General features: G+C 37.0%; 1 protein-coding gene across 1 annotated transcript; it reads left to right on the forward strand.

Moving 5' to 3' along the window:
- Positions 1-1,158: 1,158 nt before the first annotated feature.
- Positions 1,159-1,623, forward strand: LOC129238174 (protein GVQW3-like). Its single transcript, XM_054873208.1, has one exon. The coding sequence runs from the start codon at positions 1,159-1,161 to the stop codon at positions 1,621-1,623; it is 465 nt and encodes a 154-aa protein (XP_054729183.1).
- The last annotated feature ends 12,096 nt before the right edge of the window (positions 1,624-13,719 follow it).

Genomic DNA, 13,719 nt, shown 5'->3' on the forward strand with positions numbered 1-13,719 from the left:
ACGTATGTAGTGCGGCAGCTTTGCATGTGAAGCAGGAAGTTGGCGACCAAACGGCCGGTGCAACAATTGCGAAGTGCACTTTGCTGTTAAAACACATCTGAATCTGTGTGTGCATGCATGAGTGTATGGATTTTTATTATTTGCTTTTATTTCATTTTCATGTAATTTTCTGCACATTTGCAAAAGGCAAAAAAATTACATTAAGTGAAGATATCCTTGTAAAAGTACAACTCCATTTACTATTAATGATATTTAATGGGCTTATCTTTGTAAGTATCCACATTTTTGCCAGACTCCATTGCACTTGCACACAAATATCTTAATATGATGCTTAAGTGGGCAGTCATTACCGAAGGAATCACATTTTTTTGTTTTTTCATTATTTGACAAGTAAAAATCCTGCCCCTCATACTCGCCCTTACCACTATTAATTCGTATCGCAACGATTTTTTCACATAAAGACCCTATTAAAAATTAATAAATAATTGTTTTTTAATAGAATTATAGATCATACTACAATAAAAGCCATGTAATGAAAGTTTTGAAACTTTGTATAAAATTAAAAAAAAATTAAAAATTTCACAAAACTAACAACTTTTTAATCAGAATTTTTCTGGGTACGCAGTTTTATAGCGCGTTGAATGTTAGTCTAATAAAATGCAAGTTTCAAGCGACTACAAAATACAGCTGATTTTTGACAACTTTTTTCGCTTAGGTGTCACGACTTTTGTTCCAAAAACAATTCATGTCCAAATTCTTATATATGGAGAAAAGCCTAGCACCGTCAACAAAAAACAAAAAAAAAAAACAATTGCAAAAAATCTACGGAGTTTGGTAGCCTAATAAAACTAGCACTTCGTTGTACTGTCATGCAAGGTGCTAGGAAACTACAAACTCGGAAAAATTCTATAAATTCTGATCAACAGTTTTGAGGGAAGTTTTTGTGTTACTTGGTTTTTGTTGCAGTATGAACTATAATACATCGGTCAATAATATTCCCCGGTCTGACATATAGAGGGCGCCACTAACATAAAATTAGCTTTATGGTTCGAAAGAACATACCCTTTTAGGTATACTGTCAAATTTGTATGTCATTCGGATCATTATTGTGTGAGTTATTGAAGCTTTAGTGACGCTACTTTTGTTATTTTCAGAACAATGGAAAAAAAAGAATTTCGTGTGCTCATTAAACACTGCTTTTTGATGAGAAAAAATACCGTCGAAGCAAAACAGTGGTTGGACGATCATTATGGCACCTCTGCACCAGGCAAATCAACAGTGATCGACTGGTATGCTGATTTTAAACGCGGTCGTACGGACACCAACGATGCACACCGCTCTGGTCGCCCAAATGAGGCAGTTGTTCCCGAAAAAATCAAGCACGTCCATAAATTGGTTTTGGCCGACCGTAAATTGAAGCTGGATGATATTGCTGACATCGTAAAGATATCAAAGGGAAGTGTTTTCACCATTTTACACGACCATTTGTCGATGCGGAAGCTATGTTCGAAGTGGGTGCCGCGTTTGCTGACTGTGGACCAAAAACAGCAACGTCTCGATGATTCCGAGAGCTGTTTGGCCATGTTTCAGAAGAATCGGAAAGGCGTTGGACTGACTGTATAGCCTTAGAAGGAAACTATATTGATGAATAAACTCGAATTTTGATGTAACTCTTGTGTTTTCTTTGTTAGACCGGGGACTTATTGACCGATGGTTAATTTGGTAAAAAAAACTATTAAGTTTGCATGGGAAAGAAATAAGTTGTCAAAACTTCTCAATAAGTCACTGTGCCATAGGTATTAATGCAGTTTAGTGGAACATCTTCACCAAATTTCATGTGGAAGTGAAGTGAGTTTTCAGGCGGGTACACTGCACGCAACGTTGTCTATATGAGAAGAAAACGTAGTGATACAAATTAATAGTGGTGAGGGCACGGCAAATGTGTTTAAAACTGCACTCGTACTTATTGTCAGTAGGAATCAATCATTCACTTGAAAACTGATAGACAGGGTGTGCCCAAAATATTTTTTTTAAATTAGCTACCACACCTTCAGAAGTGGTAAACCTGTTTGCAGATTCTTTCAAAGTACATTTCGTAAGTGATGAATTTGTTTAAAACGGTGTCTGTCCTTTAGATGCTACCTCGTCTCTTAATTTTGGGCGTTTGAATCTGTCATTGGAAGGGTTTTTAGCCCTAAAACCCTCCATAAAAACGGGTGATAATGGTATTTTAGTTGCTCTTTTCAAACATTGTTCAGCTCTTGTCTTGCGCCTCAAGTTAATTTTTAATAAATCGTTAGCCTCTGGTGTCTTTAAAGATGTCGGAAAATTTACACTTGCACTCCAATTTTTAAAAGTGGTAAAAAAATGATACCCGTAATTACATAAAAATCTCGAAGCTCTCGTCAGTATCTAAATTATTTGAAAAGATTGTCAAAGAAAATATATATTTTGCAGTTTAAAATATCATACCAGCATGGTTTTGTTGCAGGTAGATCCAGAGTTTTTCTAGCCGTTTTCGCTAAATACTGTATTGCAGCTTTCTCAGCAGGGCGATGAGTCCACTATTTATATACTACTTTTCAAACGGCGTTTCAATTTGCATGCAACAACACGTTATCAGTGGATTTTGTAATTTTTAAATAATAAGTTCGAGTTTGAATTATTTTTTTACAAAAATATAGTTTAAAGACCATAATAATCCAAGTTTCAAACTGTATAAAAGGTTTATAAAAAATCGACAAATTCTCATAAAAATTCCAAAAATTTTCAATTAGGGTCTCTATAAAAAATTCGAGTATGCAGTTTTATAGACCATTAAGTTTTGATATAATAAAGTGCAAATTTGAAGTAACTAACGACTTTCATTAATTCTTGCCAATTTCTCCCCCTAACAATGTTTCGTAATTCCTACATATGAAAACAAAAATGTCGTGTATTCGTTCAGCCAATTCAGGCAGATGAAAAATATCTTTATCAAAGCTACGATTCCAATCAATATTAAGGAACAAGTTATTCAATCACCGAAATTCTATTCCAAAAAGTAACTCAATTTTTTCACTTGAATCTAGTTCGTGTATAAAATCCAAGAAGGTTCCCATCAGTGAGAAAAGTTTTGCTTTAGAAGGTCAAGAATTGAATTTAAATGGCGTGATTTGCATGGAATATTACAGAAGTTTGGGTATAAAAGTGGCATGACTCAATATTCAGCGGAGTATTTAAAGCGGCCGTTACAGTAATATGTTTGTATGCATCAGGGAAATGAGTTGCCTCCTAGTAATTTTTTTTTGACCTGATAGTTAGTAGAGCTGTATGAGCTTTACGACGACATAGACATAGCGCAGCGAATAAAGATCCAGCGGCTACGTTGGCTGGGTCATGTCGTCCGAATGGATGTAAACGCTCCGGTTTTAAAAGTATTCGATGCGGTACCAGCTGGTGGTTGCAGAGAAAGTTTAAGGTCTCCTCTGCGTTGGAAAGATCAAGCGGAAAAGAACTTGGTTTCACTTGGTGGGCCCAATTGGTGCCGGTTAGCAAGAGAAAAAAAGGTTCGAGCGCTTTGTTAAACTCAGCCAAAATCGCTTGAGCGGTTATCGCGTCAGTCAAGAAGAAGAAGATGAGAAACTAGAATAACGATAAACGCAGAATATTTTCGGTATTTCTTTGGACTTCTACCAAAGTCCCAATTCCATCTAAACTTCCTCAAAATTTTCTTCTCAGTCATGACTACAAAGTGCATCTTTGCACAACACAAAACCAAAATGAATACGTTGCAATTTTTTGGCCGCCACTATTTTATAATTTTTGGAATATAGTTTTTGAGCAATGATTTATTTTTAAATTATATTGCCGCACCTCAACGAAAAGTGGCAATCGTTATGAGTATCCAAAATTTCAGTGCAACGCATTATTTCACGAAACAAATTGATCAAATAAGCTCCGATCCCATACAATTTGATACCAATCGACTTCATTCTCTGGGGTCACGACAATAAGACCGAAACGATTCAAGAGCTGAAAAACAAAATCATACGCGCTATAAATGATAAACAGCCCGAGCTATGCAAGGAATTCATAGAAAGTTATGATATGCGCGTCTTGTATTATCAGAGAAGTTGCGCTCAACATAAAATGGACATTGCGTTTTATTTATAAAAGCCATAGACGAAAAAATGCCATGCAATGAACAAGAAAAAAATCAAATTCGCCAAATTATGTTGTCTTTTATTTATAAAAACAAATAAGTGGTCTTATTGAGTCACCTTGTAGTTGGCGCTCCTGAACTTTTTTCATAAAATACTCTATAATATATTTACTAAATGCAGTACACAATAGAATCAAAGTAGTTAGTACATAAAGCATATGGAGCTCAAATAACAAAAGGGCCGGATGCTGCTTTACATACATACATACATAGACATGCAGAAAGCAGATATAGCCGCAAATGCTAGTATATATGTATTTCAATCTCACATCATATAATCCTCATTTTAATCATTTGCTTTGTAATCCATGGCAACGTGGCTGCAATGGTTACCGAGCGAGATAACATAAGTCTTCGCAAAGGCAACAAACGAATAACAATAGCAACAACAATTACAACGTGCACAAAACAATAAAATTCAGCTTTAAAATATACACTGAAATACGCACTAAACTTTTCTACTTGCTATCTTTAGCTTATGTAAGTTACGAAAGTCTTACTAAAGTTTGGCATAAGTGGGTGCGGTGCGGGCGCGCATTTCCAAGTGAGCGCTTCGGCAAGGCAACCAAACAAATAGGGAAACTTGCTGCACCACCGAACTCTAGCGAGCAATCAGCACAAATATATGTACTTTAAGAAGAATGCAAGCTCATCGGATTGCCTGTAGGCTTACCTTAAGACTACATGTGAGCAACTGCTTTGGGGCGCAGCGGGGCGTATGAGTAATATCGCACTCTGTACTAGACTACTTCGACGCATACTTCAGTGCAAGCTTACCTGGAATTCCTTGACGCGCTGATTGCATTTTCTTCCACTAGCTACACAATGATGCACATTCGCAGACATTCACGGCGCAGCCTGCTAAAATTCAGCTGGATGGTTCGAACTTTCCCGCACTAAATTCTTGCTGAAAATTATTTCCCCTTGCACTGAATTTTGCGCAACTGGGCTTCATAGTTCAGACAGCTACATGTGGGTATAGATATACATATACACATACATATATGTACTATATAAACTAAATAAAAATGTGTGAGTATAGGATTCTTAAATGTTCATAGGCTTACAACTACTTTGTTTGTGTGATTGGATGCGTCCATAAGGGAAATCGGCTGGAAGTAAAAGTTGAGCAAAAGGATCAAAGATTGTTTATTGCAATTGCCATTCTCGGCGATCAAAGAAAAAGAAGGTGGGTGGCAAGTTTGCAAACGGATTGGCTTTGAGTAATTGCTTGCACTACTTTTCTTCTCCTTCACTACTTTCAAGTGTTACAAATTTCTTGGCTTTTTCACTTTAAATTAAGGAACTGATGAGGAGAAAAATATATTAAGTAAGTAAGTACAAAAATAATTAAATTCTTTCAAATTAAAATAGAAAAAGATTTTACTCGCATGCCTTACCTCCTGCCAAACAATGACAAAAACGTCAGTGGGCGTCTTTGAAAGGAACTGAAACGATCATCACATTTATTTGTGGTGTGCTTCGCTGTGCTGAAATAACGTGAAGTTAGGTGAGTTGAGGATAAAGTTCAACGTTTTGAGTTTTTCAATCTGCACAAAAAAAAAAAAAAAATTATCAAAAAATTTATTTTTATTTCTCAGAGAAAAAATAATGCTCAACTAATGAGTTTTATTTGTGATCAAAAAAAAGTGCCATCAAACTAATATTACTCAATTTTTTTTCTGATCAGAAAAATACAACTCATAAAATTAGGATTATATATATACTTTTTTTTTCGAAAAACTAAAAGCTCAAAAAATAAACATTATTTCAAAGCGAAAAAACATAACACCCGATAAATTTGCTTTAGTTTTGATCAAAAACATATAACTCGATTTTTGATTATGTTTTCTAAAAACCAAAAACAAAACTGTAGCACCACCTTTCTTGTGTGTTTGCATGAGATACTCAAGTATTTCCTGCCCTTTTTCCGTGAAACTGCCATCCGATCTTTTCTGAAAGCTTGGTTTGCAAAGTTCCTTGGAGAGAAATTTTCCCAGTCTTGAGAACTCAGATGTGTTTCCAGCTCCAATTTTAATTCTCCACAAAACCTTATCCAGTATTGTTTCTTTGCTTTCTTTATTTCTCTCTTAAAAATATTGAAACTATTTCGATAGCACTCCTAATCCGCTGTCGTGTTTGACGCCTCTGCTGCATTATGTAGAGAAACAAGAAGCCTCTTTTTGTGTAAGTAGTTTGAGGGGTCTGCTTACAGGACAACAACAGATGCCAACAAATTGACGCTGTTTTCCAAGCTGGATACGTTAGTTACTTCCTCTACTTCAGGAGGATCTAACTTAGCCAAAAGCTAAGAGAACTTTGTCCAATTAGTCTTTACTGAATTTCTGTAGGGAAGTCCTTTAGATTGTTTCGTGTTGACTGTGAACACGATTCTATGGTGATCGGAAAAGGAGAATTTCGGTGAAACATGCCAGTTGTCAATTCTTAATAAGCCTGAATTTGATGTTAAGGTTATAACATTAACTCCTGTCTAATCCTATTATACATAGTATGTGAGATGATTACCCCGATTACCTTTGTGCAGATTAGAAGAGAGTAAGTATTCAAAAAGAGACTCACCTCATCCATTAATGTCGCTGCTACTCCTTGCTGAATAGTACGCATTCGCCTCGTAACCTAACATCAGGTTCAGTTCTCTGCCGCGGGTCCTTTTCTTCAAACGGCAGGTATGCTAATGTAAGCAGGAAGTTAGAGCCTCCGCTCTTCACACATACTGCAGTCGTCAGATCTGTGTTGCAGAACTGTGCGAAGAGAAATATATTAATGAATTTGCCACTAAAGTTTTTACTTGCTAAAGATTAATTTGCTGTAGCAACCAGTATGACAATTTGGCATTCAGACCGAGTACCGTTTTTAATCTATGCGTTCTCTCAGCGGGCAGAAAAGCATCACCAAGGCAAATAAGGCAAACAGAAAATACTCCACTAGATTTTCAAAAATAGAATAATCCGTCAAGGAATGTCAAGTGGTTGGCTATAAGCTGTGTTTTGATTAAGTTAGACTATGTTTTAAGAGACGCCGTTAGAGATAAATGGTAAGCCAACCCTACAAATACAATTTATGTGGTTGAACAAGAAATTGAAGATGCCATTGGCGAAAGTATCAAAACGCGCGAAAATTTTCAAAGAAATTTGGTTGAATAAATGGGCCTGTCGTGGATGTCCTCCGACCACATTCTACCTTTAATGACAAAGTTTACTCTTTCCAATGAGAAAAGTGAAAAATATTTATGTGCCTTTTAGTTACATCCAAATCAAATACCACGTGCTATGAACAAAATCTGATGAGGCGTCCCACGGAGTATTTGAGAGAAAGATTCTGCGGAAGATTTTTGGATCTTTGCACGTAGGCGACGGCAAGTATTTTGGACGATGGAACAATGAGCTGCATGAGCTTTACGACACCATAGACATTATTACGAGGGGTGCCTTTTATATGTCGGGACTTGGCAACCCTGGTGTTGCAATCTGGCAACTGACAACTGCATCGCAAAGTTTGACATTTTTTGGCTTTTACGTACTCAGAACGTTTTGAAATACCAGCGCTACTTGTGTTGTTTACAGTAACTTAAAAGATTAATCTCGGTCCAAAAATGGAATTAAATCGTGAACATTTTCGTGCGATTATTTTTTACAACTTTCGACGTGGATTAACTCAGCAACATTGCATGGATGAATTTAATTCATTTTTTGGCGATGAAGCTCCATCAAGGACCAGTGTTTATCGATGGTATGGTGAATTCAATCGTGGTCGTAGTTCACTCCAAGACGAATTTCGTGAAGGTCGTCCAAAATCAGATTGAAACAATCTTAGGCATTAGTGGAACCAGCATACATTCAACATTGCATAAATATTTGACTATCACAAAAATTTGTTCGCGTTATCCCCCACATTTTGTCAATCGCTCAAAAAAATGCTCGTGTCGATTGGTCGAAGGAAATGCTCAAAAAATACGATCGCGGGGCTTCGAAACACGTCTATGACATCGTGACAGGTGATGAATCATGAATTTACGCGTATGAGCACGAAAGTAAACAGCAGTCGACTGTAGGGGTGTTTCAAGATGAGCCAAATCCAACAAAAGTTGTTCGCGCACGAAGCACTTCCAAGCAAATGGTCGCCTGTTTTTTCGGAAAAACTGGGCATGTCCCAACAGTACCAGTAGAACAACGCAGAACAGTAAATTCCGAGTGGTACACAACCATTTGTTTGCCATGGTCTTCCAAGAAATTAGGAAAACCAATCGCCAAAGACGGATCACTCTTCACCAGGACAATGCGAACTATCACACATCAGCTCAAACAACTGCATTTTTGAGCACACAAAACATCGAAGTAATGGGTCATCCGCCGTATAGTCCTGACTTGGCACCGAATGACTTCTTTTTATTCCCGTACGTAAAAAACAAACTGAGAGGTCAACGTTTTTCGACACCTGAAGAAGCGGTTGCGGCATTCAGAATGCATATTTTGGAGGTACCTCATTCAGAGTGGCAAAAGTGCTTCGACAATTGGTTCAAGCGCATGCAAAAGTGTATAGATATTCATGGAGAATATTTTGAAAAACAATAAAGTGATTTTCGATGATTAAAATTTGTTTTTGTTCTCTAATCCCGACATATAATAGGCACCCCTCGTATACCTACATAGTTATGAATACACAAACACGTCACATTCTATATTTTGTCATTACACTTTAAAGTTTTCCCGACCTAACCTTCAGTAGAAATGAAATTGACATTAAATTTCATACAGCTTAATTCAATTAAATGCGCATGAACATAAATTATAATTTCAAATTTCTACTGAATATCGAATCAGTCAATACGTTTGTTCAATTAAACGCCTGAATGCGAATTGAATTTTTAATGTAATTTCGTGGCTGCAGGTAAAAGTCGCCTACAACTAGCGAGATAATCGAATTTATGTGACGCTCGACAAGACGTACGAGTATATAACAAGTGCCAAGAGAGAAAGAGAGAGAAGAGGTGAGGGGTGGCCTTGCTCACAAAAACCCATACACACATTGGCCATTTACTCTACCTGACCTCACAATTTCTAGGCAATCGAGGTGCCACAACTGAGTCTCTTCAATTACGTAGTACGTGCGCCAATCAAATTGCAATGAAATTAATTTCATCAATAAACGCAACGCCGAGTGACAACAACAATAAGGATATTGTGACTCTAATATCAATAATAAATCAAAAGTCATGCAAAGACAGACGCACCAACTGCCATATACCAGTTGTAGCCTAAGGATAAGCCAACTGAAATAGAAAATCGAAAGTCGTTTGGAAAACGGGCCACAGAAGGTTTAGCGAAAGTTGTTTGGCAAGAAAAGCAGAGTGGTGAATACACATACATACATTTATAATATACGGTCTGACTGCCCCTTTGATTTTTGCAGATCACTTAGGAAACCAAAATGACAAAGCGACAATCGAAAAATTGAATTACAGCGCAATGTGACACAAGTCAAAGGCAGCCCACAGGCAAGCAATTGGTTCAGCTGCTAACAAAGTCAAGTGCGACGAAGAGCGCGAGAGTGGGACGCATTTGTAGTATAGCGCGAAGACCTTAAGCGTGAAGTGAGCGGAGCAGACATTTGCGGATAGTCACGCAATGAGGCAGGCCATTTCGTACGATACTACGCCACAAACGTGGATGCGAACAAGAGTTATGTAATTGTACGCCTAAAAGCACACTACATGACAGTGTATCATTTGTAAATTACAGTGAAATCAATTTTGAAGACTTTTATCTGCAAGAAAAAAGTGTAGAGACAATGAAAAAGTTGATGGAAAGCAGGAAAATTAAATGTGGAGAAAAACTTACACATGTACACACACACATATGAACACACATCAAAAACAAGGACAACAAAAGCCAAATAAAAATTGAAGAATTGCGCAAGACAACAAGCGAGTATAAAGACACATTGAGATGATAAAGAGCCAAGTTAAAGATACGAAATGAAAACAAAAGCTACAGAAGACCAAGCACAAAGCGAGGCTAATGTACACACACACGCAAAGCTTTTCGCAATGAAATATCCGCTTTTAACAGCTCCCAACGGAACTGCGACAGATGGAAGACTTCTGGCGTCACACATGTGTGCGTACTTGCAACAAAGTCGAATACGAAGGCTGTGGAAAAGGTGATGGCAAAAGTGGAGGCGAGGGCGAAAAGAATTTCAGCCCGGCAGCTACAAGGAGAACGACAAACGGTGCAAGAAGCGGATGTACGTATTACTTATGAGCGAGTGCCGAAATACACAGGGCATACAAGGTGGAGCGAAATTAGTTAACCTAACGGAAGATTTGTAAATGCCGTTGTATATCAATCATATTTGACACTTGTGAGCTAGACAGCTCCGGTATACAAGCAGACAAGCGATGGAGCGCGTAAAGGTCAAAATAAAGATTTTCATAACTGAAAATATTTTTTTTTGTTTAGTAAAAAAGTAAGTCAGAAACAAAAACATGAATAATTTGGCGTCACCTTGTGTAATATAACCACGAAGATATGTTAGCACATATTAGAGATGTCCCTAAATTTTCGGATATTTTTTGTTATTTATCTTCTATGGCTTTTACGTTAGACAATACCATCAAAAAAATGCTATATGTACTTGAAATTATTTATTTTATATAGTAATCTTGGATAATAACTATTTTTTATATACTTATGAGTTTATCTTCTTGAGGTGACCTGACAATTTTCAAAAAAAAAAAAATGTTATCAGAAGCGTTGGAGTGGAAATTGGTGGAAATTTCCTTTTAATATATTCATTTTTAAAAGCGGAAACAAGTATAATGTGTGTAATTATATACCTGCCTGTTTTCTCAGAAAATTGCATTTCGGCTTTCCAGAAAGGTTCATAGGTCGATGTTGTATGTATAGATTTCTTCCAAGGCTTTTGACATAATTTCGCATTCAATCCTTATTAGGAAACTAACGCCAAGACATTCCATTTCATATTTCTCCACTGGTTGGCTCCTTTCTCCTGAGTTTTGAACGTATATCGTTGTTAACAATAATCAGTCATAATCATTTATCATGCCATCTGGAGCCCAAAAAGTATGATAGTTGAATAAGCAGAGTGGATATTTCCGCTTACCTTTACCAAAAAGAAAAACGGTTGGGAGTTAAAACGCTAAATTGAATTTCGATTTTTATTGATCGCGCAATCCTAGTGAGTCTACCCAAGTACTTAGTGGGCTGTGTTACATATAATTTAGTATGCACTTACATCCACTACCGTTGAGAGTTTATGATCTACGCGTATCTCACTAAGAGCATCTCAATTCCCGCTGCCAAACAATTATCTCGATGTAAGAGTGAGAGGTGTTGAGCGCTGTTCAAAACGGTACCACGGTGCTCAGGTGATCTGCGAAGAGCGTCGCTGATAGCAGAGCGCACCTGCTTAGCATTGATAGACAAGGTTAGCCAATCTGCTATGGTGAAAAACAAAATTGTGCGAGCATCTTCAAATTCTACTCGCTCATTTCTCATGTATTCACACCTTCGTCCAATCAGTCGTTGTTCAGGTGGCAACGAAGCAGCGTGAGCGAATACTGTATTGATTTCTTTCGTATACCACCAACACAATCGCAATTTTTTCGTAAATAAACCGCTGTCATGACCAATCAGCAAATCCTTTCAAATTCGCTGAGAGGCGGTTAACGGTTTGATTTTCTCAATTATTTTCACTATGGCTACTTAGTGTAGTCGCTGCGAGTGTGGTGTAGGAGAGGATGTATTTGCTCTAGCAGTAATATTTTGGGTCTCTTGCTATTTGCCTTGTTTAACAATGACATAAGAATCTGTTTTTGATATACCAAGTTTTTACTTTATGCTGACCACCTTAAAATCTAATCTGTTTTAGGAATCCATTCGATGCACAAATGCTCCAAAAGTAGCGTGATAAAGCTTTTTCGTGGTGTACGACGAATCAACAGTTTCAAATTTAAATGCTAGGTTGTTCAAGAAGTTTTGCAGTTCGATAAGAGAGAGCGTTGCTACTAGCCTAGTTTTCATATTCCGTTGGTAAACTCTTCATTGAAGTTTAAAAGCAAAGGAAAAAAGAAATTTATGAAGGAATGTTGAAAGTGAATAAGGACTTTTCACCTTGAATTAAGATGTGGTGCTGAATGTAAACGTGGTCGTACAAGCCTTGAAGAAGATCAACATTTTGAGGACGTCCAAAATCAGCAACAACTCCAGAAATCGTAGAAAAAATGCAGGATATCGTATTGGAAAATCGAGACTAAAAAGAGATGTAGTAGAAGCCCTAGGCATCTTATTAGGCAGTATAAGCAATATTTTGACTGAAGTCATTCGTTTCAGAAAGTTGTGTGCACAACTGGGACCGCATTCGCTAACACTGGAACAAAATCACATACGAATGGGACCATCTCAGCAAAATGTAGACCTTTTCCGTAAAGATAAAGTGAATTTGTGCGTCGATTCTATCTAACGCCATAGTCCCAAATCGAAATAGGAGGCTAAAGAATGGTGTGAACTTGGTTCTTCGGCTCCGAAACGAGTTCATGTCCAGAAATCGGCTAAGAAGGTGTTATCATCAGTTTTTTGTGATGCGAAAGGAATTTTGTGGGTGAATTACTGGCAAACTGGTAAAACAATAAATTCTGAATATTATTGTAACATTTTACACCAGCTGAAGAAAAAAATTCGTGAAAATAGGACTCTGCACCGTGTCAGAAGATCATTTTTATAATAGCTAAAATCCATGAATTAAAATTCGAATTGTTGGATCATCTACAGTATTCACCAGATTCGGCCCCTGGTGACTCCATCTGTCTCAGACCTAAAAAAATGCATGCGTGGAAAGCGTTTGTCACCAAGTGATGGGGTCTTAACAGCTGTGGAAGCGTATTTTATAGCACTTCCAGATTCTCACTTCAGGGATGGAATTCACAAACTGGAATAAGTGTATTCATGTTAAGGGAGCCTATACTGAATAGTAAAGTAAATTTCGAACTAAAAAATTATGTTTATTTTACTGCAAAATTTATTGACCAACTTTGTATAGCGAAATGCTGCCAGACTAATTTCGCCAAGTGCTTCTGTCCATTTTATTTTATTTATATTTGCCGTCTGAGATCGATTAATGAAACTTTGGGCTTAGAAATTATTATCGACGCAAAAGTTCACTTTTACTAGTCATATTAATTATATCAGTTCGTAGCCTTATGCTATATTAGCGTTTGTAAGTTTTATAATTTACAAGCTCTTATTCGCTTAAAACGATCTGCCCATCATTTGTGCATTCTAAAATGGAATATGTATCTTTCATCTGGATATCTTATTCTGCCTATTATATTGGGTAGTCGAAAAAGGCTTTTCGTATTTCTAATCAAACTTCAACTCATTATTTTTTATATTTATAATGAACTTTATTAAACCAAATATGTACCATTTTGGTCGACCACCTTTTGCCATTTTACTTCCAGAGACATTATTCCATCA

Source organism: Anastrepha obliqua, chromosome 2 (assembly GCF_027943255.1).
Source record: "Anastrepha obliqua isolate idAnaObli1 chromosome 2, idAnaObli1_1.0, whole genome shotgun sequence".
In the NCBI taxonomy this organism is placed as follows: Eukaryota; Metazoa; Arthropoda; class Insecta; order Diptera; family Tephritidae; genus Anastrepha; species Anastrepha obliqua.